Source organism: Mustela lutreola, chromosome 17 (assembly GCF_030435805.1).
Source record: "Mustela lutreola isolate mMusLut2 chromosome 17, mMusLut2.pri, whole genome shotgun sequence".
In the NCBI taxonomy this organism is placed as follows: Eukaryota; Metazoa; Chordata; class Mammalia; order Carnivora; family Mustelidae; genus Mustela; species Mustela lutreola.
The window spans coordinates 1,381,760-1,404,705 of NC_081306.1; the positions used below are offsets into that span (position 1 = coordinate 1,381,760).

At 59.8% G+C, this 22,946-nt stretch overlaps 4 protein-coding genes across 7 annotated transcripts in view; 3 read left to right on the forward strand and 1 right to left on the reverse strand.

The window, feature by feature from the left end:
- The window catches only part of CORO1A (coronin 1A), a 34,687-nt gene extending 22,141 nt beyond the window's left edge, over window positions 1-12,546 (forward strand). The window contains exons 1-11 of one of the 2 annotated variants that reach the window (XM_059155687.1): window positions 7,001-7,159; window positions 8,729-8,927; window positions 10,071-10,193; window positions 10,310-10,439; window positions 10,532-10,716; window positions 10,874-10,993; window positions 11,190-11,294; window positions 11,411-11,556; window positions 11,672-11,729; window positions 11,840-12,055; window positions 12,324-12,546. In XM_059155687.1, the coding sequence (XP_059011670.1) occupies window positions 8,730-8,927; window positions 10,071-10,193; window positions 10,310-10,439; window positions 10,532-10,716; window positions 10,874-10,993; window positions 11,190-11,294; window positions 11,411-11,556; window positions 11,672-11,729; window positions 11,840-12,055; window positions 12,324-12,428 (1,386 nt within the window). In that variant the 5' untranslated portion in view covers window positions 7,001-7,159; window position 8,729 and the 3' untranslated portion in view covers window positions 12,429-12,546. Of the gene's footprint in view, window positions 1-7,000; window positions 7,160-8,728; window positions 8,928-10,070; window positions 10,194-10,309; window positions 10,440-10,531; window positions 10,717-10,873; window positions 10,994-11,189; window positions 11,295-11,410; window positions 11,557-11,671; window positions 11,730-11,839; window positions 12,056-12,323 lie in introns of those variants that run through there. The other variant, XM_059155688.1, reaches the window with a different exon arrangement.
- A 1,941-nt stretch (window positions 12,547-14,487) lies between these two features.
- BOLA2B (bolA family member 2B) lies at window positions 14,488-15,241 on the reverse strand. Its single transcript, XM_059155715.1, has 3 exons — window positions 15,107-15,241; window positions 14,921-15,018; window positions 14,488-14,626 (listed from the first exon to the last, which is right to left on the reverse strand). The coding sequence occupies exons 1-3, from the start codon at window positions 15,167-15,169 to the stop codon at window positions 14,527-14,529; spliced, it is 261 nt and encodes an 86-aa protein (XP_059011698.1). The 5' UTR covers window positions 15,170-15,241; the 3' UTR covers window positions 14,488-14,526.
- A 447-nt stretch (window positions 15,242-15,688) lies between these two features.
- SLX1A (SLX1 homolog A, structure-specific endonuclease subunit) lies at window positions 15,689-18,493 on the forward strand. Of its 2 annotated transcripts, XM_059155708.1 has the most exons (6): window positions 15,689-15,876; window positions 16,409-16,460; window positions 16,548-16,862; window positions 17,915-18,042; window positions 18,212-18,299; window positions 18,381-18,493. In XM_059155708.1, exons 1-6 carry the CDS (start codon window positions 15,689-15,691, stop codon window positions 18,408-18,410), a joined length of 801 nt encoding a protein of 266 aa, XP_059011691.1. In that variant the 3' UTR covers window positions 18,411-18,493. The 2 variants fall into 2 exon arrangements, with proteins under 2 accessions (XP_059011691.1, XP_059011692.1); XM_059155709.1 differs by lacking the exon at window positions 16,548-16,862.
- A 1,141-nt stretch (window positions 18,494-19,634) lies between these two features.
- On the forward strand, window positions 19,635-22,896 carry LOC131820134 (sulfotransferase 1A1). Of its 2 annotated transcripts, none has more exons than XM_059155699.1 (8): window positions 19,635-19,902; window positions 20,566-20,748; window positions 20,836-20,961; window positions 21,054-21,151; window positions 21,584-21,710; window positions 21,810-21,904; window positions 22,398-22,578; window positions 22,703-22,896. In XM_059155699.1, exons 2-8 carry the CDS (start codon window positions 20,601-20,603, stop codon window positions 22,813-22,815), a joined length of 888 nt encoding a protein of 295 aa, XP_059011682.1. In that variant the 5' UTR covers window positions 19,635-19,902; window positions 20,566-20,600; the 3' UTR covers window positions 22,816-22,896. The 2 variants fall into 2 exon arrangements, with proteins under 2 accessions (XP_059011682.1, XP_059011683.1); XM_059155700.1 differs by having other exon boundaries at window positions 19,736-19,902; window positions 20,677-20,748.
- Window positions 22,897-22,946: the final 50 nt, after the last annotated feature.

Sequence of the window (22,946 nt, forward strand, 5' to 3'; positions counted from 1 at the left end):
AAGAAGGATTTTTGTTTATTGAATGTTGGGCCCAGCACTGGGGAAATAAAATGCAGTCTGGTCGAAGAGTCGGGCTGCGAACAATTGTTATCCAGTGTATGAATTCCCACGTTAGAGGAATGCACCAGGGGTCACTAGCACTGGGGAGAAAAGAAACCACTCTGGGAGCGGCTGTGTGGGGGAGGGGGTGTAAGGGAAGGGGTCCCAGAGAAGGGAGTCTTGACCCGAGTCTTAATGAATAAATAGGGTACATGAGAGCTTTGGAAATGAACACAGAGTAAGAGATTTCAGGCCTATGCCAAGGGCAAAGAATAGAGTCCAAAAATTGTTGGCCAGAAAAATCACATCCAAACCAAAGACATATTTAGTTTTTGCTCATATAACATTTTTAGACAGTTTTGAATTAGCTGCCAACATTGAAAGATCTGGAGCTTTCATTTAAAAATCCCTATTTCTAACATGTCTTGAAAAATCAGGCTTCGCTTCACAGAGCCCCCATTTCTGAGTGGTGACAAAGGGCTAGCGCAGCCACAGCCCGTCTGCTCGCTTTTGTAACTCACCTGGCCCACACCAACCGTTCATATTCCCTGCCCAGGCCTTGGCGTCCAGTAAGGATGGCTGCAAACTCTTTGTAACTTTCCACATGAAAAGGAGGAGCCAATTTTTCCTCCCCTGGAATCTGGGCTGGTCATATGACAGCTTAACCAGTAGAATGTGGTAGAAGGACCCTTGTCCATCACCTGGCTTACCATCTTGGACTGCTCTCTTTCGGCACGCTCCCTCTCAAAACCCTAGAACGATGAGAGAGTCTAACACTAATCCACACACGTAACACCAGTTTTGGAGTGGTTCACTCTGCACCAGGTGAATGGACCAGCCCCCCCTTCTCCTCCCCAAGTAGGCCTCTGAGGGTCTGGCCTCTGGACCAGAGGAATGAAGGAGCATGTGGAGTTGGGTAATGGTGAATAACAAAGCCAGAAGGGGAAGATCAGGAAGGGCTTTGGACACCATGCTTGGGGAGTTTCGACCTTTTTGCTTGAGGATTTGGTAGGGTTTTGTAGGGTAGGCTTATTATGATCCGCAAAGGCATAAATGTTCTTAAAGAGGAATGAGAGGCTGGTCACTCATCAGAGAACGAGTGCAATGATCCGATCAACACAACTCAGGTGGGGGTCTGGGCACAGAGGGAAAGGGAGAGATTTACGGTCAAGATTACTTCTTCTGGGAGTCCCTCCCTGATATACAAGTTGAGCCCTCCAGCTGGCAGTCAGCACTAGGGAGCCCAGGAGGCAGGCTTGGGCCACAGAGACAGGTGGTGGTGGGGGTTGTCCAAGTTTGTAGTTGAAGCTATAGCCATGGATGGGATAGTGTGGGGGGAGTTTGAGAGCCAGGAGAAAAAGGGGAGTCCTGGGAGCACCTTGCAAGCTAAGCAAAGGGAGCTGCTCTGGGGCGGTGGGGGGGGGGGAGGTGGGGAGAGAAAGCTTCAGAGAAGGAAGAGGGGCATGCCAAGGGAAGGTTCCAGAGGGAGGGGAAGTCAGGAGCATCAGGTGGCCACCCACACGCTGATTTCATGACCAGGAGGTTATCGGTGGCCTTGGTGAGGGCAAGTCTGTGTCTGATGGTGGGAACCAGAGCCAGACTCGCGTAGGTGGAGGAGTAAGTGAGAGATGTGGAAGTGAGAGCAGTGAGTGTCAACAGCGCTTTCAAGAGACCTGATGGCAAAGGGCAAGAATGAGCTAGGGAAGTGGTTTGGGGCTGCCAAGTGGGGAGAGGCTCCCCCAAAGACACAGGGCATTTAAATGTGTTTGTACACACCCGAGAGAGGGGGTCTGTGGCGAGTAGAACTTGGCAGTGCAGGGGAAGAGGGGTGAGGGACAGCGGGAGGTCACTGAGGAAGTGGGATGTGTCCCAAGAAGGAGGAGCCAGCCCAGGGCCCAAGGAGGACATCTCCGTGATTACAGTCTGTGGCTTTTTATAGAGACTGGAGGTGCTGTTGCCGGTGGAAGCGGAGGGACTGAAAGAGTTCTCACCTCTTTTCTCCATAAAACAGGAGTGATGATCATCTTACCAATGTGAGGAAGGCAGCCTGAGCAGACGGCCAGCCAGAAGCGTCTGGCAAGGTTGGCTTAGGCCCGAGCCTATGGAATCGGCATCTTTATACGCTTCCTGCCAGGACCGCTTCTCGAATGTGGGTCAGGGCTGAGTCTGCAGGCAGCGAGAGGGCCAGCTGGGCCCAGCGAGAGGGCCACTTCTCACACCTGAGAGCCCTCACTTCTTTGCTTGGAGACTGGTGTGCCCTTCTCCTTGTCTTAGGAGCAGACTCCTTGAGAAGAGATCCTTCTTGCTGACCCTGCCAACTTAACCACCTTCCCCTTACCCCAGGCGCCTGAGGCTCTGGCCATGGCAAAGAGCTCACCGTTTCCTAAAATGTTCTCATCTCTGTCTTGCCTTTCCTGGAGTTGGTTCCCCGCGCCACCTGTTCTCTGCTTGGCAAACTTTCATTCATGACCCAGTTTTAATGTGACGTCTTTCATCCATTATGCCACCCATGGCGTGTCCACCATGCTTCGCTCCTAGCTTGCCGCCCTGACCACACTCTAGTTTGTAAACCCATCTGCTCTGAGCAGTGGCCTGGACAGGTTGAATGGACTCCTGGGTTCCAGAGTCAGGTAGATTTGTATCTGAATCCCAGTTTTTGTGACCTTGGGTAGGTCATTTATGTCCTCCAAGCCTCGATTTCATCATCTGGAAAAGAGGGACAGTAAAATAGCTCACAGGGCTCCTGAGACCCCAGGGATGGAATATTAGTGCTGCACTGAGGACCTGGTGCTGCCTGGAGCAGTCAGGACTCTTGGTTGTAGGGACACCTGGGGGGCTCAGTCGGTTAAGCCTCTGCCTTCCGCTCAGGTCATGATCCTGGGGTCCTGGGATCGAGCCCCACATCAGGCTCCTTGCTCAGCAGAGAGTCTGCTCCTCTCTCTCTGCCACTCCCCCTGCTTGTGTTCTCTCTCTCTGACAAATAAATAAAATCTTAAAAAAAAAAAAAAAAGACTCTTGGTTGTAAGCGACAGAAACTAATTTTAGAAATCTACTTTTACAGTTGATTTGTTTGGATCAGGATCCAAGGAAAACCCCAATATGACAGTTGATTGATTGATAAAACGATTTTATTTTATTTATTTGACAGAGGGAAAGAGCGAGGAAGGGGGAGAGAGAATAAGCAAGGGGAGCAGCAGAGGGAGAGGAGGAAGCAGGCTACCCACAGAGCAGGGAGCCCCCGTGGGGCTTGATCCTGGGACCCTGGAGTCATGACTTGAGCTGAAGACAGATGCTTAACTGACTGAGCCACCCGGATGCCCTAATTGATATTTTTTCAAACTCTTTTACTGTTTTTCCTCCTTTTTTTTTTTTTTTTTAAGATTTTATTTATTTATTTGACACACAGAGAAATCACAAGTAGTCAGAGAGGCAGGCAGAGAGAGAGAGGGAAGCAGGCTTTCCGATGAGCAGAGAGCCCGATGCGGGACTCGATCCCAGGACCCCGAGATCATGACCTGAGCTGAAGGCAGAGGCTTAACCCACTGAGCCACCCAGGCGCCCTCCTCCTTTTTTTTTTTAAAAAAGATTTTATTTATTTATTTGACAGACAGAGATCACAAGTAGACAGAGAGGCAGGCAGAGAGAGAGAGAGAGGGAAGCAGGCTCCCTGCTGAGCAGAGAGCCCAACGCGGGACTCGATTCCAAGACCCTGAGATCACGACCCGAGCTGAAGGCAGCGGCTCAACCTACTGAGCCACCCAGGCGCCCCTCCTCTTTTTTCTTTTAGCGCCATTTATTTATTGAAACTGGGCAATTTGTCTTATAAAATTTTCCTGCATTTCTGGATTCACACATGTTCGCATTCTAGATTTACATAACTACTTCTTCATGGTGTTGTTTAACCTGTTCTTCCATCCCCCTTATCTCACCCAAACTAATCTAGCTGGAGGCTTGATTATATTTAGGAAGCTGGTGATGATTATAATGATGATTTTGACAAGGATACTGGAAAGGTGCTACTACAAGTTTATTGCATCATTTTATAGGAGGTACAGAATGGTCGTCCTAGTGATTTTAGTGATGTTAAGATTGACTGCTGAGTCCTTTTGGGGTGGTAATCGTGTAAAGTCAAACATAAGAAATTATTACTAACTTTTTTGGTGTAATTATGTATTACATAAGGGTATTGTGTAAAATAAAAGTCCTTATCTGACATACAATAGCATGGATGAATCTCAAAACATGCTTCATGAAAAAAGCCAGACACATACTCTATGATTTCATTTGTACGGAAAATTCTATACTGACAAAAAGCAGATCAGTGGTCGCCTGGCTAAGGATAAGGATTGGGCTGTAGACGGGCATGAGGTGACTTGGAGGGGAATTGGAAATATTTCGTATCTTGATTATGGTGCTTATTACAGTTGTCAAACTAATGGAGCCATGCACTTAAAATGAGTGTGTGTTATTGTATGGAAAGAAAGACGTATTTTATTGGAAATAAAGGTGATTTTAGAAGGAAAGAAAACAAGGTCACAACTAGAAGAAGAAGAATCCATTCAAAATAGCCACAAAACCATAATATGCCAATGGGGGGGAATCTAATGGTATACAAGACCTTTACAGAGAAAATTATAAGATTATATTAAAGAACATAATATTTCAATTATGAAGCTGGGGGATGGGTACACATTCTAGAGAGTGACCGATGCTGTGCATGGTTTACAGGTGAGGAAATATCACTTTGCCAGGGCAGCAGGACATGGTGAAGCTGTAGGTCTCTGGGCTTCTCTGACTCCATCAGGCCCTAGAGCCTCTCGAGGGTGGTCCTGTCTCTCCCCATAACGGATGTCCCCATAGGGGATGTACCCATCCATTACAACTCTTTCAGTTGTAAGCTCCAGAAATGCAACTCAAACTTATTGGCGTATGTGGAAAAAGGAACCTATGTCTTATGTGACAGAAAGGTTAAAGGGTTCAGGAACGGCTTGATCCAGATACTCAAGGAATGTCAAGAATATGGCAGTCTTCCTATCTTGATTCTGCAGTTGTCTGTGTAGGCTGATTCCAGCCAACTTTTCCTATGTGGTGACAAAATAGTCACTGCTAGTGCTGACCTTATAGCCTATCAGCTTACTAACCCCCAGTGGAAAGAGGGCTCTTTTTCCTAGCAGGTCCAACGAATAAGCTTCTGGTTACATAGCCTTGAGTCAAGTGCCTGTCCCTGAACCAAGCAGAAAAGATTGCTTTGACTGGGGAGCTGTGGCCCTGTGCCCACTTTGGATCTGCTCTTGAACTTCAGGGACTGCCAGTGAGGGAAGATTGGTCCCTCCAAGGAAAATCCAGATGCGGCCACCAGTAAAGATGGTCTGGTAAGAGGCTGGGCCAGCAGCACCCAACAGGTCCCCTGTCCCAACACCCCTCATCGGGAGCAGTCAGCCCCTTCTTAGACACAAGAGGAGCCTCGGGTCAGGGCCCTCACCACCCAACGGACGCTTAGCTTTGTGTTCTCCAGACATCAGCTTGCAGAGAAGCCGAAACATAACTTTCACCACTGGCCTCCCACTGGCCTCTGTGGTGGCCCCATACCCATCCGCCCCACCCCACACTGGGATGTGAAAGCAGCCTCTGTGCTTGCCCGCTTGGCCCTCTGCACAGCTGTCCAGCTCTTGCTTCTGGGCCATGGTTTTCAGGTCTCTCACCAATGTACTCCTCCAATGCTGGGCAAGGAGGCGCTCGGAGATGGAAGGCAGTGTGTGCCGGTTTCCTGTGCACAGTGGAGGGGGTATCTGCACCCGAGAGGTGTTGCACGGACTAAAGGGGCGGGACATATTCACAGCTGACACAGTGCCCTGCACCCTGTCCGGCATGCAGTAAACGCCACCACTTCCGGTGGGTACTATCCGTCCCCGTCCAGTCCAATCCGGTCCTGTGGTGGGCTGTGAGGAACACCGCGGCCCGCAGGTGGCTGCGATGGAATTGTGCAGGACGCTTTTACACGCCTGGTCTCATTTGAGCCTTATCACTTGGCGAAGAGGGCAGGACAGGCCGCATTGATCCCCCATTTACAGATGACGAGCCTGAGGTTCAGAGAGGTTAGACTTCATGGCCAAGACCATGCAGCCAGTCAGCGGTGGCAGCCCACAAGGCCTCCTTTGGTGGTGTCCATTGACGCCCTTCTCCTTCTGGGGTCCAGCCCAAACCCCCGGTAAATGGTAACAGTAGTACTAGTCCATATGCACTTGCTGCACTCCAGACGAGGTGCGTCAAGCTTTGCTTTCCCCATAGCCTCTTGAGCTACGTATGACTCTTACAGACAGAGAAACTGAGGCTGAAGGAGGTTAAGTAGCCTGCCCAGGGTCAGTCGGTGGTGTGACCGCCAGGAGCCCAACTTGGGAAGGAATCTGATTCTGGGGTTCGCCCCTCTTGCTTCTGCATCGCCGCCCCCGACGCCATCGTCAAATCCAAGGGTGACAGTGGAGTCCTCCCCCCTGCTGAGTCTGGAGTCTGGCTTCCTCCTCTGCTCCGCATCCTTGGGGTCATCCATGGGGTCATCCTTGGGGTCGTCCTTCGGCTCCTCTCCCTTCAGGAGGCTGAGAGCTCTTCAGCGTCAGGAGCCTGGCCCTGACCTACCGCCCTGGCCCGGGGTGTGGGGCGGGAGGCAGAGCAGCTTTCACTGGGGGTGGGCGTTCCTGTGAGTGCGGGGCACGGTCCGGTGAGCGGGCTGGGGGCGGACTGACGAGGGAGGGACAGGGTATTTTTGCATTTTGACCTGACAGAAGGGCCCATTAGATGGTCGGCGACCGGCCGGCAGCGTCTGCCTGGGCTCGGAGGGGGCGGGCGCGGCCGAGCGGGGCGGAGGGCGGGGCGGAGGGCGGGGCGGCCGCGGGCCGGGGGGAGGGGCGGGGGCGGGGCCTCCGCGCGGACGAGGGCGAGCGCCTTTGCGAGCTCCGCCCAAAGGGGCGCTGCCACTGCTAAGGAGGCGGGCAGACGCCGCTTCTCATTCATTGTCTTGACAAGAGCATCCTCAGCGGGCCGTGTCCGGCTCCGCCAGCTCCTTCCTCCTCCTCCTCCTCCGCGCCCTCCTCCATTTGGGGGGTCCCCCATCTCTCAGCAGCAGGTAAGCCTGGGTCGCGGGGCCAGGGACCGGGCATCACTGACCTGGGCCACCTGTGGGGCAGGCGTGAGCTCGGCGGAACCGGCCGTGGGGGCGGACGGGCTGTCAGCGCGCCGCCGGGAGAGGGGACAGAGCCGTCCGCGCCGCGCGTGCAGGGGACTCGCCGGGGGGGGGGTGCGGGGAGTGTGCGTGGGAGGGTCCATCTGCGTGTCCCAGGGCTCCGTGCACAGGCCAGGGTGAGGGACCACCGCAGCCAAGATGGAGGTGGGGGAGCCCGGGGGTGGGGGGGCTGGCTTGCGCCAGAACGGCGTCGGGGGTGGGAGTGGGGGTGGGGGAGGGGGCAGGGTGGGGTGAGCCGCGCAGCTGCCCTGAGCTTGGAGAGACAGGAAGGGGTTCAGAGCAAAACAAGAAAAGACCAAGTTCCCCTTTCCGTGGTTTCTGAGCCTGGTACCTGCGGTGGGGGGAGGAGGCAGGGTGGGGCGATGGCTTCCTGTCCCCCAGCCTCGGCTTTCGGGCTCCCCTCTCCGCAGGCCCAGGTTTCTCACTGGGACCCATCCCCTCGCCCCTGGACTGCTTCTCACACATGCTTCTCGCCTGCTTTCTGGCAGGTGGACCCGGAGCCTCCCGGGGCAGGCGGGGGCAGCGGGGCGCCCCGTGAGAAAGGCTGAAGCTGGGAAGGTGGGGTCTGGGAGGTGCCCTCTGAGCAGGTGGCATGCCCCCTAGCTGGCACAAGAAGGGGATGCTCTTGGGAGTCAGGAGGGGGGGCCGGAGCCTGGGGGGCCAGAGGCAGACCCCCCCACCTCACTTGCTCTTCCCCAGCCAGGCTCTCTCCGCAGCCAGGCTGGGGAAACCATCTTCGCTAGGCCTCTGAGAAGTCAGTGCCGCCTCCCCCCTCCCATGCATGGTTCCCGAGCAGGGGGAGATGGCACTCAAGGGCACCTGCTTCGGCAGACTCGAGAGGCAGAGGTGTGAGGAGGAGAAAGTGGGACCCAAGCCATCTGCCTGTTTCTGGGGGCCAGAGACCTGCCTCCTGGACAGGCCCACATGCTGCTTCCCTCTGGATGCCCAGCCCTGAGCCAGGAGGGGAGGGAGGCCAGCCCTGCCCAGGCCCTCAGGAAGCTCCCTGTGTGGGTGTGGGGGGCGTGGAGTGTGGCTGCTGTGACTGAAAGAACCCACCCTCCAGGCTGTACCTACCCAAGCCCCCAGAGGGTGGCAGTGGGAGCCATTGGAGAGGATGGGCGAAGTCTGGCAGAAGACCACAGATCAGCCATTGGTGCTTCCCCACATCGGGCTCTGCCGGAGTGGCTGAGGGTACAGACATGAGGCCCTGGCGTGGGCAGAGAAGGCGGGCCCTGCGGGCTAGCCAGGAGCGGGAAGGAGTGAGGACCGCAAGCAAGAGGGAGACAGGATGGCAGCTTGCGGGGAAGGGGGCAGGGAGCCCAGGGAGCTGATGCCGGGAAGTTCACTGAGACCTTAAACACCAGCTGAGGGGTGTCCTGGGGGACACGGGGGGGGGGGCACTCTAAGGCCAGAGTCAACCTGAAAAGCCCTCAAACCCATGCGTCCCCCCAGGATGAGCCGGCAGGTGGTCCGCTCCAGCAAGTTCCGCCATGTGTTTGGACAGCCCGCCAAGGCCGACCAGTGCTATGAGGACGTGCGTGTCTCTCAGACCACCTGGGACAGTGGCTTCTGTGCCGTCAACCCCAAGTTTGTGGCCCTGATCTGCGAGGCCAGTGGGGGAGGGGCCTTCCTCGTGCTGCCCCTGGGCAAGGTGAGCCCTTGGAGCCCTTGGGGCAGTGGTATTCCCTTTGAGGGGGCCTCTGGTCCTCCAGTGGCCCGCGGGGGTCCTGATTGGGTGACTGTCACCAAGCCTTCTTGGGCTGCAGCGTTGTCAGCTGTAAAACTGAGCTGGGCCACATGAGCCTTCAGCCTCCTCCAGCTCCTACGTGCAGTGGTCGCGTGGAAACTGAAGCTCAGGTGACACCAGAAAGGTCACAAGGCAAGGCCTGCAGACCCGGGCCTTCTCCCATCCGGAGCACAGAGAGGGCTCCATGGGGTCAGGGCAGACCCAGTCGTGCTCCCACGGTGGGAGGGGCTCCGGGCCTGGGCCTGTCTGAGCACCCCCCACCCAACCCCAGCCCAGGCCAGCTCTGGCCCCCCGGCTGGGGCCAGGGAGGATGTGAAAGGCCTTCCCCCCCCTTCCCTCTGCTCCTGCTCGCCCTGCCTTCCCCTCTGCTGACCCCCACCCGCAGCATACTCCTGTGCTCTTGGGGGGTGAGACAGGAAGGGGAGATGGGCCCTAAGTTGTTACCTTAAAAGGGCCGATGGAAGCCAAGAGAAGAGGAAGTGGTTGTGGGGCTAGAGCTGGGCCCGCTCTTCACACCGGAAACCGTGCAGCAGCGGCTGTCCCCGGAAGCAGCCATTTCCAAACCTCTGCTCCTGCCTGGGGCCAGTTAGGACAGACTTCCCCGTTCCCTATCCTGTTGGAAGCACCCCTCCCCATCCCCACATTTCCCTGGGGAACCCTAACCTTACTACAACCTCCCTGGCCCAGCGCTGGAAAGCCTCCCTCGGGGAAGCTGGGGTGGGAGGGCCAGCCCTCAGGGCACTGGTGAGAAAGGAGCCCGCAGAGATGTCAGGACCTTGGCCAGGGTCGGACAGTAAGGCGGGCCCAGGGCCCAGTGTGGCCGCTGGTACCCAGGCCCACACCCCCATCCTGTATTACTTGGGGCCAGCCCTTCTGAGACATCTCTGGGACTGAGGCAGAGGACAAGCCCTCCTGCCCTAGGCCCTGTTTCCACGTCCCAGGGACCCCACTGCCTTCATTTCTGGGCCTCTCTGAGGGGCGTGGGGAGGCTGGATCAGGTTTGGAGAGCAGAAGTCCCTCCCTCAGAGGCCCTGCTGTACTCCCTAGACTGGACGTGTGGACAAGAACGTACCCATGGTCTGCGGCCACACAGCCCCAGTGCTGGACATCGCCTGGTGCCCACACAATGATAACGTCATTGCCAGCGGCTCCGAGGATTGCACAGTCATGGTGAGCGGTGGGGGGGGGGGGGGGGGGCGGTGCACACAAGGGTTGGGGGGGTGGGGCTCGAGCCCTGGATCTGACTTTTGGAGCCCCCCCCCGTCTCACTGGCCTCTTCTCTGCAGGTGTGGGAGATCCCTGATGGGGGCCTGACACTGCCCCTGCGGGAGCCCGTCGTCACCCTGGAGGGCCACACCAAGCGCGTGGGCATCGTGGTCTGGCACCCCACGGCCCAGAACGTGCTGCTCAGTGCAGGTGCCTGGCGGGGAGGAGAGGGGCAGGCCGGTCGCCTGACAGCAAGGGAGGGAGGCTCTTGGCTTTCCAACACGGGGGATGTGATCACCCAGGTTGTGACAACGTGATCCTGGTGTGGGACGTGGGCACTGGGGCAGCTGTGCTGACGCTGGGCTCCGACGTGCACCCGGACACCATCTACAGCGTGGACTGGAGCCGAGACGGCGCCCTCATTTGCACCTCCTGCCGGGACAAGCGAGTGCGCATCATCGAGCCGCGCAAAGGCACTGTGGTTGCTGTGAGTTGCCCTGAGTTGGGACCCTTGACCCTAGGACCTTCACCCTCCTACACCATCAGCCAGGTCCCCGGATGCTGCCCTCTCTCGCCCTCAGCTGGAGTCTGGTGCTTAGGATGTGTGTGTGGGCACTTGACTGACCACCTGCCTTTTCCTGCAGGAGAAGGACCGTCCCCATGAGGGGACCCGGCCTGTGCGCGCAGTCTTCGTATCCGATGGAAAGATCCTGACCACGGGCTTCAGCCGCATGAGTGAGCGGCAGGTGGCGCTGTGGGACACGGTGAGCGCCGGGCGGGGGAGCGGGAGGCTTGGTCCCTGCCCTGCCACTTGCCGGATCATACAGAGCCTCAGTTTACCTTCTGTGGGATGGGGTCTCCACCCCGAGTCCCTGCCCAGGGCTCCTTCCAGGCCCGACTTGGCCCAGCTCATTGTTCCCCGCCTCCCCTTCTCCCCCCTCCCCCCCCCCATCTCTGCAGAAGCACCTGGAGGAGCCACTGTCCCTGCAGGAACTGGACACCAGCAGCGGCGTCCTGCTGCCCTTCTTCGACCCAGACACCAACATAGTCTACCTCTGTGGCAAGGTGTCCCCGTCAGGCCGGGGCTCCCGGGCAGGAGGTGGGGGGATGGGCGGGACTTGGAAAGGCCAGGCGAGAGGACTCCACGGTGTTGACCCCTGCCCTCGCACCACCTCCTGCAGGGGGACAGCTCTATCCGGTACTTCGAGATCACTTCCGAGGCCCCGTTCCTGCACTATCTCTCCATGTTCAGTTCCAAGGAGTCCCAGCGGGGCATGGGCTACATGCCCAAACGTGGCCTGGAGGTGAACAAGTGTGAGATTGCCAGGTGACTGACCCTGACCCTGACCCGAGCACGCACCCTGGGCTGTTTGGACCCCATGGGGACCTTCGGTTCCAGCCCAGCCCTGCGGTGGTCGCTGCTCACCTCCTTATTTCCACAGATTCTACAAGCTGCACGAGCGGCGGTGTGAGCCCATCGCCATGACAGTGCCTAGAAAGGTGATGCTCCCATGTCCCCTCCTGGGCTGGGCCAGGCACGGACCTCACACAGTTGCAGGGTGGCGGTGAGGCCCAAGCACTCTCTTAACCAGCCCTGGCCTTGCCCACAGTCGGACCTGTTCCAGGAGGACCTCTACCCACCCACCGCAGGGCCCGATGCTGCCCTCACGGCAGAGGAGTGGCTGGGCGGCCGGGACGCCGGACCTCTCCTCCTTTCCCTCAAGGACGGCTACGTGCCTCCAAAGAGCCGGGAGCTGAGGGTCAACCGGGGCCTGGACACGGGGCGCAGGAAGACAGCTCCAGAGGCCAGTGGGACCCCCAGCTCGGTGAGAAGCGGATGCGAATCTGGGAGTTGGGCAGGGGCTGCTACTGACGGGGTCATTGTCCCAGTAGGAGGAGGCTGACCCTCTGGGGGCCGAGAGCAGGTCGTGCTCAGGCCTCAGAGAACAGATTTCAGTTTCTTGGCCTGCAGCCGCCCAGGGAGCTGCGGAGAGACAGGCTGGCCCCGGAGCTCTTGGGAGGGCGGAGGGGGAATGGCCGGATGAGGGGGAGCCTGTGACAGAGCTAGGACTGATGCAGCACGACATACCCCAGGATGCCGTAGCCCGCCTGGAGGAGGAGATGAAGAAGCTCCAGGCCACGGTGCAGGAGCTACAGCAGCGCTTGGAGAGGCTGGAGGAGACGGTCCAGGCCAAGTAGAGGACCCGACGGCCTCAGCCGGGGCCTGGCATCCCCGGCCTCCCTCCATTCACGCCCTTCTCCTCAGGCCGCGATGGCAGATCAAAAAATAATAATAAAATGGCTTTATTTTCTGGTATCTCTGACTCCGCTGGTCACCTGGATGCCGGGTCTGCTGAACCGACCTGCCCTTGAGCTGTCCCTCGGTTGCCTTGATGAGACTGGCCCATGCGGGGAGCGGGCGGGGTGGGGGATGCCTCTGAGCACGGAGGCTGCAAGGGAACAGGCCACAGCGGGTGGCAGCCGCGCCTTGCTTGGGTGGGTTGAGAACTGGCAGGGTCTGGGGTACACAAGGCCCTTGCCTGGGGCCACAAGAATTCACATAACAACAGAATTCGCCTTTCCTAGTCAACCGTGACAGGCTGCATGCTGACTCCACGGACCCCTCGGTGGTGGGGAAACTGAACTCACGGGACACTTAAGACGGCAGTTCTGGGATGGGTTTCAAATGCAAGCCCAAGGGAGCAAAATCAGGGGATCTTTTGGGAGGCCAAAGCTTAGAACCAAACCCTGGTTTACAGGGGAGGACCCGGGAGGCACAGAGCAGGAGGAGGACCGCCGGGAGGCAGACCTTGAGTCAGGAGCCGTCCGCCTCTTCCAGTTCCCAGTCTTCCCCGCAGTATGGCCCTATCCATTTGGGGGTTAGATGGGGGTCCCGGCCACAGCGGCAGACCTCCCCTCATACCACAGAGGGACCACAGCAAGGACTAAGTGCCTCATTCACCCCCCGACTCCCCTTCAGGACGTGGGGGAGAACCACCTGTGTAGAGAGGCAGCTGCATGGATGCCCTGTTGGCCCATCTGAGTCTCAATCTCTATGCAAGCCATGTGACCCTGCGCCGGTCACTTCTCTCCAGGCCTCAGGTGCTCTATAAAATCGGGAGGGACAGCATCACAGCTCTGTGAACGCAGTGGGTGGATCCAATCAGGGCTGTGATAGAGAAGCAGAAAATCTGGAACGTGCGCCTCTTAAAGTGACACTCCTTCCCTGAGCCTCTCCCACAGAGCCGTGGTGACGCGGCCTCCTAGGGAAGTCATACATGAGTACACTCAGTCAGTAGCTCTGCCCCTGGTCCAAGGGACCAAGTAAAGTTCAGGAAAGCCTCCTAGGAATGGAGAAGGGTTAACCCATCATCACCATGACTTCAAGCTTTACTAGGCCCTTCTCCCTCTGTTAGGAACAAGAGGGAGGTAGGAAGTGGGATGGTTATTTGGGGCCAAGGAACTAGTCCTGAAGAGGGGAACCGAGTGGTGGGATGTTCTAGACTGTAACCCCTCACTCCCAAAGAGCTCTGGCCCCTCCTGGGTCCCACAGAACCCATCTGTGCCAGACCTTACCAATTCTGGCACCTGTGTTTAAGACTGCTACAAGGGTATCATGTGCCCAATTTTATGGCCTCATTTTCCTGCTTTAACCCTATCTGTGCGTCCTGCCCCCAGCTCCATTCCTGAAACTCTCATGGTCTCCCCAGGGGCAACTGTGACCATCCAAAGCCCTGGGCTAAAGGGTCAATTGTATTTTCTGCAGCGGAGCAGGAAACAGCAGCCTTCCAGAAGTTGTGGTGTCCCCACTGGGGTACCACATCCCCTGAGACCATGAGAGGCTGGATAACCTGCAGGGAAGCATAGGACCCTCCATCATGCCTCTGACATTAGGGTGACACTGGGGAGTGGGGGAAGTTTGATAAATTGGCCAGTGCCCTGAAATCCCGAGTACGCGTCCATCTGTGCACCTTGAAAACTGACAGAGGGCGGGATCCCCTGGTAATGGCCAAGGAACCGCGGCACCGTCCCTAGGGCTCTACCAAGGATTGCAGAGAAGGCCGGGGCTGCCTGCCCCGGGAGATACTTTAAGGACAGAACTTTCATTTTGTAAGTGGGGACACAGAGGCCTGTGTGTGAAGGACTTGTCCGAGGTAAAGACCATGGAGAGTGGCCGAGCAGGGAGAAACCAGGCTCTAGACTCCAGCTCCGAATCCGCCCACCCTCCCACGCACAACACACTGACACAGAAGCTGGCCCTGATTCATAATTTAATGGCTGTGCAGGCCTTGGTCTCTTATTTCTGCTGCTCGCGGGCCCACTGCTCTGGGGTCAGGGTTTTCTGCTCAAAGGCATGAATGTGCAGAAGCTCTTCAGCTAGGCACGTGTTCACCAGCCTGGGGGAGAGACGGGGTTAGGAAATGGAAGGCCAGGGCCTGAGTCACGGCCTCCGAAGGCAGGGCGATCCAGGAGACTGGACGTGTCCCCCAAATTGGGACCCCGGGACTTGGGAACCAAAGAGGCAGAGGCCCCAGTCTCCATACAGGGGTCACGAAGGCGGGATCCTTGGGGCTGCGGTTCACGGTGCAGGACCGCACTGGCGGGGGCGAGGGAGTTCGATTTAGGGGAGAGGCCGGGGCTGGGGTCCCGGCGCCGAGATCGCGCCGAGCGAGGTATTCCCGAGGTCTCACCGGTGTCTCTGAAGCAGTGGCTTCCCCTCGAACTTGGCCGACACCACCAGGACTCGGAAGCTGGACGCGCAACGGTGGGGAGTAGTGTCCTCGACTTCCTAGGAGGCAGAACCGAGGGCGCGTGTGACACCCGCCCCTCGGGGGCGCTTTCCCGCTCGGGGGGCGAATCCAGGCCGCTCAACTCACCACATGCTCCGCCTCCAGGTCCCGCTGCAGCTTCTCCCGGAGGTATTCGGCGCTGAGTTCCATCGCGGCGGCCCAGAAGGGGCGACAGCCCAGCCGGGAGGGAACCCCAGCTCCGACCCCGGCCACACCGCTTCCGCCCTTACCGACGCCACTTCCGCTGAGGCCAGCACTTCCGCCCTTACGAAGGCGTCCGTGAACGCAGCACTTCCGCCCTCACGAAGGCGTCCGTGAACCCAGCACTTCCGCCCTTACGAAGGCGTCCGTGAACGCAGCACTTCCGCCCTCACGCAGGCCCTACTTTCCAACAGTCCCGGGCTCCGCGGTTACCCTCAGCCGGCCAGAGTCTGCACAAGGCCGGATTCGGGCGCTCAGAGGCGTCCGCCGTCGGCGCCGCAGCCTGGGTCCTGTGGGCCGGTTTGGACCCCCGACGCCAGCCAGGAGGGTGAGCGAACCTGCACTGCTGCGGTCTCTAGGGTGCCTCGGGGTCGCCCCCAGACGCTTTTTCCGAGACAAGCATCTTGCGGCCCTGGCAGCTCGGCCCTCCCTGAGGTCACAGGCCGCAGCAATCAACCCAAAGCCCCGATGGGCCCTGCGGGGGACACGGCGAGGCCCGGCCGCTTCTTCGGCGTCTACCTGCTCTACTGCCTGAACCCTCGGCACCGGGGCCGCGTCTACGTGGGCTTCACCGTCAACCCTGCTCGTCGGGTCCAGCAGCACAACGGCGGCCGCAAAAAAGGCGGGGCCTGGCGGACCAGCGGGCGCGGGCCCTGGTAAGAGGTAGCGGACTGCGGGGAGGAGAGGCCTGCCGAGAGGGGCGGGGCCAGGAGAGTGGGCGGAGCCCTAGGGTGGCGGATCCCCGGGCCGGGGGGCGGGGTCCTGCCGGGGAGGGCGGGCCTGCCGTGGGGGAGGAGCGCGGCCCCCACAGGGGAAGGCGGGGCCCCGTGAAACTCCGCCGTGGGACTAAGGAAGGGACTGGGTAGGGAGCACCGTTTCGGGCTTGGGGGGTGACCGCGGGCTGAGGAGCCGGCGGGGTGTTAAAGACCCTGCGAGCGAGACGAACTGAGGCGGCCAGTTAAGAACCTGTGCCGGAGGCGGGGCCTGGGGTTGGCAGGTGCGAAGGGCCGGACCTCCACGCAGGGGCGGGGCCCCGCGGCCGAGGGCTGAAGCCGGGCGTGGGGCTTGCGCTTCCGCGAGGGTGGGGCGGGGGGTGAACCCCGGTGAGGGGTGAACCCGGGTGAGGGGCTCCGGCCCGACAGCGGTGGGCGCGGACTCTCACGGCCGCGTCCTCCTTCCCGGCCCCAGGGAGATGGTGCTGCTCGTGCACGGCTTCCCCTCCGCCGTGGCCGCCCTTCGGGTAAGGAGCGAGCCGGGGGCGCTGGGAAGGCGGGCCGGGCCGTGGGGGGTCGCCCGGAGGCCCTGAAGCCCGTCCCCCCGCCCGCAGTTCGAGTGGGCCTGGCAGCACCCGCACGCCTCGCGCCGCCTGACGCACGTGGGTCCGCGCCTGCGCAGCGAGGCGGCCTTCGCCTTCCACCTGCGCGTGCTCGCGCACATGCTGCGCGCGCCGCCCTGGGCGCGCCTGCCGCTGACCGTGCGCTGGCCGCGCGCCGACTTCCGCCGAGAGCTGTGCCCGCCGCCGCCGCCGCACATGCCGCTGGCCTTCGGGCCCCCGCCGGCCCGGGCCTCCGCGCGCGGCAGCCGCTCGGGTCCGTCGGCCGACGCCGCGGCTGTCTGCGCCCTGTGCGCGCGCTCCTTCCAGGTGAGCCGCCCCGCCTGGTCCTCGCGGGGAGACCGGGCTCGGGCCCCTGGGGACCCCGCCGTGGGCGGACGGGCCGGGCAGCCCTCAGTCGCCCTTTGCGCTCGTCGCCAAGACGGGGACGGCGGTCCTTCTGCCGCCGCGAAACCTGTGCCTTTCTCGAGGCCTTTTGCGCTGACCCTTGGACGGGAAGCTCCTCCTAGACCTTCACCCCAGTCTTGACGGCGTGCCGCCGGCCCCGGCCCCTCGCGGTCGTCCGGGGCGCCCCCGTGGGCAGCCGCGCGTCTTTCGTGTGCGCTTCCCTGCCTCGTTGTGCCCTTGGAGCCCATAAACTTAGGGTGTAACGGAGTCGGCGTCGTATTGATCTTGTCAGTGTCCCCTGCCCCCTCCAGGGCAGTCCTCGCTCACTGCTGTCGAGGAGGGTCTGGCAGGGCGCCCGGGTGGCTCGTCGTTAAGGGTCTGCCTTCGGCTCAGGTCATGATCCCGGGGTCCTGGGATCGAGCCCCACGTGCGGCGGGCTCCCTGCTCGGCCCGAAGCCCGCTTCCCCTCCCCCGCCCCGCCTGCTTGGGTTCCCTCGTTGTCTCTCTCTGCCAGATAAATACAGTTCTTGAAAGAAAAGAAAAGGGTCTGGCAAATAGCAGGTGCCCGTGATCCATATTTAAGGAATGAACCGAGATGGTGGGTCCGACTTCGGAGCTCTCCGGAAATGTAAATTGAGTACCTGCCGTTGGGGTCAGGGTTAGGGGACCTCCCTGAGATGCTGAGCCCGCGAGACCTGGAAGTCTGGCTACAGCGGCCGTTTCTGGAATCACTGCTAATGCTCAGGGACACCGGCCGCCTTAGTCCCTGTGGGTAGGGATCGTCACCTCTCTGTGCCTCAGTTTCATCTATAAAGCGCAAATACTAGTAGTGTGTGACTTGCAGCGTTGTTGAACGTGAAGCTTCTGGACCGGTGTCTTTCCGTATTTATTTCCGTAGAACGTGAGCTCCATCATTCCTTCTGGTTTTCTCTCTTAACTTGCCTGCCCCCCTCCCCCGCCCGGCGCCCCAACAGGAAGAGGAGGGCCCCCTGTGCTGCCCCCACCCCGGCTGCTGCCTCAGAGCCCACATGATCTGCCTAGCAGAGGAGTTCTTGCGAGAGGAGCCGGAGGAGCTTCTGCCTCTGGAGGGCCAGTGCCCTGGGTGAGTCCCAGCACCCCCGCCCCAGCCTGGTTGAGTTCTGGGAAGATGGCGCCAGTGGTCCAAGTCCAGGCCCCGGGGCAGCTGAATCCGTATCTCGGCCGCCGAGGGCCTGGCCTGGAGGAGGCTTGTGAGTCTGACTCTTTGTCCTGCCAACTGCACTCGTTGGTAGCTGTAAGAACTCCGTGCTGTGGGGAGACCTGATCTGGCTGTGCCAGGTGGGCACCGAGGAGGAAGAGGAGGACCTGGAATTAGAAGAGGTGAGAGGTAGCTTTGGCCCCAGCCTCCCGAACCCACCCTGTACCCAAGGCTGCCTTTGACCAGTCCTCCTGTCTCCACAGGAACACTGGACAGACATGCTGGAGACCTGATCCTCGGCGCCCCTCACCCTCTGCCCACTCCTTGTCTCTGGCTGGGTACTTTTTACTTGAGTACAATAAAGAGTCTGAGTTAAGGGAACTTTCTGGTGATTGCCGGGGAAGGGGGATGCTGGAGCTCGGAGACAGAGGCCCTGCCAGTGCCTGGGGCCTGAGGAGAAGAGCAGAGTGGGGAGGGGCTGCTCGCTTGTGTGGACCAGCCTCTCCCCTTCCTGGAGGCCCACGTGCCTTGGCTTTTCCTTCACATGCTTCTGAGGTCACACAATTCTTTTTTTTTTTTTTTTTTTAAGATTTTATGTATTTATTTGACCGAGACCGTGAGAGAAGGAACACAAGCAGGGGGAGTGGGAGAGGGAGAAGCAGGCCTCCCACTGAGCAGGGAGCCCGATGCGGGGCTCAGTCCCAGGACCCTGGGATCATGACTTGAGTCGAAGGCAGATGCCCAATGACTAAGCCACCCAGGTGCCCCTCACACGATTCTTTGCTTGGGAGACTCACACTCTTGATTCAGAGCCCGTCCAAACCCAGTGTCCAGGTTGACTTTGGACTTTAATCCAGATAGTAGGACAAAGGGCATGAGTGGGGTGGGTGGGGGGATACACTACCCCATGGGGCCCTGTGGCTCTCCACGCCCCAGTTCCTTCTTGTCTCTGGCTGCAGAGCCCCTTCAAAACCAGTGAAAGAAAAGCTCCTTGTGGGGCCCATGGCTCTGAAGTCCGTGGGAGCTGTGTGTGCAGCTGGCCTCAGTCCCAGGGTTATGAGACTCTGGTTCTTGCTCTTTTCTCTCCCTCCTGCCTCAGAAAGCCTGTCCTGTCTCTGCTCCACCCCAACCCCGCACCCCTGCCCCCATCCCCACACCCCTGCCCCTCCCCCCCACTGCTCTGTACTGGCCTTGTGGTCAGAGGTCAGACCAGCAGTTCTGGAAAGCCTGTGCTGCTGGGGGGTGCCTGGGGGCCACTCCTAGCCTGAACCTCTGGCATCGGCAAGACTGGCCTGGAGCCAACAGGAAGGTGAGTGGCCCTGCTCACAAGGGTGTCACCTTTCCTCTCTGGTCTGCCCCCTCTAAACTGGCTGGGGCCATCAGGACAAGCTGTTGGTTGGCCCGCCCCACCGGGGTGGAGTACAGAGGGCAGGTCAGAGCCAAGATTCCAGCTGCAAAACACCCCGCAGAATGAAAGTGAAGACTTTTGTCTAGTTTCAGTCTTCCCTTTATTTTCTACACACTAAACCCACATCTTGGGTTTTCAGGCCCATTTAAGCTTGGCTCCTGCTGGGGTGCAAAGGCGCAGCAGCACAGGGGCCCTCCCACTCTAAGCTCCACCCACTCTAAGCTCCACCCACTCCTTCTGGAGGCTGGCTCCAGACCCTCCCACTTGGAATTCATAAACCCTTCAGCTTGGAGAACAGTGCTGCACCCACCCCACCCCACGGCACCCGGTTCCCCACAGCACAGAGTGGTCACAGGACTGACATCCAGAGAGGTCTGGTGAGTTCTCCCGGTGGGGCAGCTGGGCAGGGCTAGCTCCTGGCCCTTTCCCTCTGGATGGGCCATCTCAGTCAGCCGACACGACCCCAGGCCGAAACCCCCTTCCCCTTTCTGCTGACCCGTCACTTAGCTCAGCTGCATGCCAGACTCTGGCGCCACAAAACAGGCTCAAGTTGCTCACTGGCTGTGTTTATCCCCGAGCCAAGATGGCGTGGTTTGGCTTCTGGAATGTTTTTGGCGATGCACGAGGGGCCCAGGCTGCTCCGGGGACTGGCAGGAGGAGTGGGGCCAGTGCCGCAGGCCAGGGGCCGTCGCAGAGGTAGTGGAGGAGAGCTGGCAGGAGAGGACTTAGGACGGGCGGGCACTCGAGTAGGAGCTCTCAAGGGTGCACTGGAATCCGCTGGAGCTTCCAGAAGACTGGGACGGGGCCCCAGAGAGCGATGTCGTTGATGTGGGATGTGGCCTCAGGCACGGGGATCTGCAGGACGAGCCCTGCAGGACAGCGAAGGCACAAGCCAGCGCCAGCCCCGCTGTGTGAGGGTTGGGTGTGGGTTCGAGCCCCAGCTCCTGCCGCTCACCAGCTTTGTGAGCAGGGCCAAGTCAGCCCCAGGCCTTCCTCGTGAAGCAGGATTTCAACACATGGCGTGTCGTGATGTTGTTAAGGCAAGTTGGCCGCCCTCTGTCCCCGACGCGGTGGAATGGAGCTCATCCAAGACCCCTCACGCCCGCCGCTGGCGTATGTGAAGGGAATCCCTCTCATCAAGTACTTTGCAGAGGCCCTGGGCTCCCTGCAGGACTTCCAAGCCTGGCCTGACGACCTGCTTATCAGCACCTACCCCAAATCTGGTAGGTGGAGAGGGCCATAGTCCCCCACGTCGGACCAGCCAGGACCTGCCCTTCACCCAGCTCACCTCCCCTTCCCCTGCTCTCCAGGCACCACCTGGGTGAGCGAGATCCTCGACATGATCTACCAGGGCGGTGATCTACAGAAGTGTCGCCGGGCCTCCATCTTCATGCGGGTACCCTTCCTGGAGTTCAAGGCTCCAGGTGTTCCCACAGGTTCGCACTGGGGGCTCTGGGGACCAGGGGAGCAGAGGGAGGGGGCAGGACTGGGCTCCAGCTCAGCGGACCTTTCCCTCCTCCTGGTATAGGTTTGGAGGCTCTGAAAGATACACCAGCCCCACGACTCATTAAGACGCACCTGCCCTTGGCTCTGCTCCCTCAGACCTTGCTGGATCAGAAGGTCAAGGTGAGTGACAGAGGAAGCCAGGGAAGGTGGTCACTGGGGCCTTCCCAGCTTTAGCCTTTTCTGCTGGGAAGGTCTCACCGGAAGCGGGCAGGGGGTGGTCTTCATCCTGGGGCGGGGGTCTGTGCAAGGGAGAGCCCTGTGCGGGGCTGAGAAGGGCAGTCTTCTCTGCAGGCCGCCCCAGGCCAGGGGAGGAGGAGGCTGGCGAGAACCTAGCATACCTCCGTCCCAGTCTGGGTGTGGCAGCACTGAGGGGACAAGATTAGCATCAGGTATGGTGTCAGGGACCACAAGCAAGTCAGCCTCCAGGTCAGTGTCCCTCTTGGCCAGACCAAGAGCGAGCTTCCCTCACTGGGCTGCCGTGGAAGGCGGAACTGCCCGGCTCGCTGTGTGGTGATGGGGATTGGGTGTGGGGGGGGACATTTGTCCTTCCAGGTGGTCTACGTGGCCCGCAACGCCAAGGATGTGGCTGTCTCCTTTTACCACTTCTACCGCATGGCCAAGGTGCACCCGGACCCTGGCACCTGGGACTGCTTCCTGGAGAAGTTCATGGCTGGGGAAGGTGGGCCTGAGTTGGGGGAAGGACTGGGGTGGAGCTGAGCGGCCGCCGGCCCAAGCTGATGCCGGCCTGTGGGCCCGTGTCCCTGCCCCTCCCCCGCAGTGTCCTACGGGTCCTGGTACCAGCACGTGCGGGAGTGGTGGGAGCTGAGTCACACCCACCCTGTCCTCTACCTCTTCTACGAGGACATGAAAGAGGTGAGGCCACCCGCTGCTGCTTCCCTCCGAGTCACACGTGCAGAGGCAGGGACCTCCCCAGGACCTGCCAAGGCCCTTTCGGCTGCCTGTCTCTGGCGCCGCCCCTCCCCCCCCACCCCAGGCCCCCCCAGTCCCTCCCAGTCCCTCCTTCCTGCCAGGGACTTGAGCTGCAGCGTCACCCAGGCAGCAAGGCTGTATAGCTCTGATCTCAGACCCAAGCGACACAGAGCCAGCCATCCGCCGGCATCTCCTGTGGCCAGTTAGGAAGGAGGACCATCCCTGCCCTCACCCATCAGGACCCAAATAGGAGCTTCGTTCAGGGTCATAGGGCAGGGGCAGCTAATGTGCCCCAGGGAAAGAGGACCCAAGTCAAGGAGCCGGGGCTGAGAGGTCTCTAGGCGGAGGTGGCCAGGTCCTGGAGGAGTGGGGACCCTCCCGTTTATTTGCTCAGTGAGCCATCCAGCTGCCACTGAAGAGCCCCTCTGCTCTCCAGAACCCCAAGAGGGAGATTCAGAAGATCCTGAAGTTCTTGGGGCGCTCCCTGCCAGAGGAGACCGTGGATCTCATTGTCCAACAAACGTCCTTCAAGGAGATGAAGAAAAACTCCATGGCGAACTACAGCACCATACCCGCTGACATCATGGACCACAGCGTTTCGGCCTTCATGAGGAAAGGTCAGTGCCTGTGCGGGACGGGCCTCGGGGCAGGCAAGCATGGGCGTGGGGGCCGGGGCCGGCCTGAGCCCCGCGGGGCCTGCTCTGCGGCTGGGGCTGTAGCCGCCCTCCCGTCTGTCCGCAGGCATCACAGGGGACTGGAAGACCACCTTCACTGTGGCCCAGAATGAGCGCTTTGATGCTGACTATGCCGGGAAGATGGAGGGCTGTGGCCTCAGCTTCCGCACAGAGCTATGAGTGGTGTCCCTGGGAAGCACGCCCAAGGCCCCGCGGCTGTGACCCGCCCCCAGCCTCAAAAATAAAATTCCATGTGTATTACACCGAGAGCCTTTAATGCAAGCCAAGAGCAAAAAAGAAATGCCCACTGG

Bases quoted from the DNA above. Each gene is read 5' to 3' on its own strand.
- BOLA2B (XM_059155715.1), bottom strand. From the start codon at position 15,169: ATGGAACTCAGCGCCGAATACCTCCGGGAGAAGCTGCAGCGGGACCTG. The intron at 15,019-15,106 runs GTGAGTTGAGCG...TCTGCCTCCTAG, and splicing joins ACCTGGAGGCGGAGCATGTG to GAAGTCGAGGACACTACTCC. The intron at 14,627-14,920 runs GTGAGACCTCGG...TCTCTCCCCCAG, and splicing joins CCACTGCTTCAGAGACACCG to GCTGGTGAACACGTGCCTAG.
- SLX1A (XM_059155708.1), top strand. From the start codon at position 15,689: ATGGGCCCTGCGGGGGACACGGCGAGGCCCGGCCGCTTCTTCGGCGTC. The intron at 16,461-16,547 runs GTAAGGAGCGAG...CCCCGCCCGCAG, and splicing joins CCGCCGTGGCCGCCCTTCGG to TTCGAGTGGGCCTGGCAGCA. The intron at 18,043-18,211 runs GTGAGTCCCAGC...ACTCGTTGGTAG, and splicing joins CTGGAGGGCCAGTGCCCTGG to CTGTAAGAACTCCGTGCTGT.
- LOC131820134 (XM_059155699.1), top strand. From the start codon at position 20,601: ATGGAGCTCATCCAAGACCCCTCACGCCCGCCGCTGGCGTATGTGAAG. The intron at 21,711-21,809 runs GTGGGCCTGAGT...CCTCCCCCGCAG, and splicing joins GAAGTTCATGGCTGGGGAAG to TGTCCTACGGGTCCTGGTAC. The intron at 21,905-22,397 runs GTGAGGCCACCC...TCTGCTCTCCAG, and splicing joins TCTACGAGGACATGAAAGAG to AACCCCAAGAGGGAGATTCA.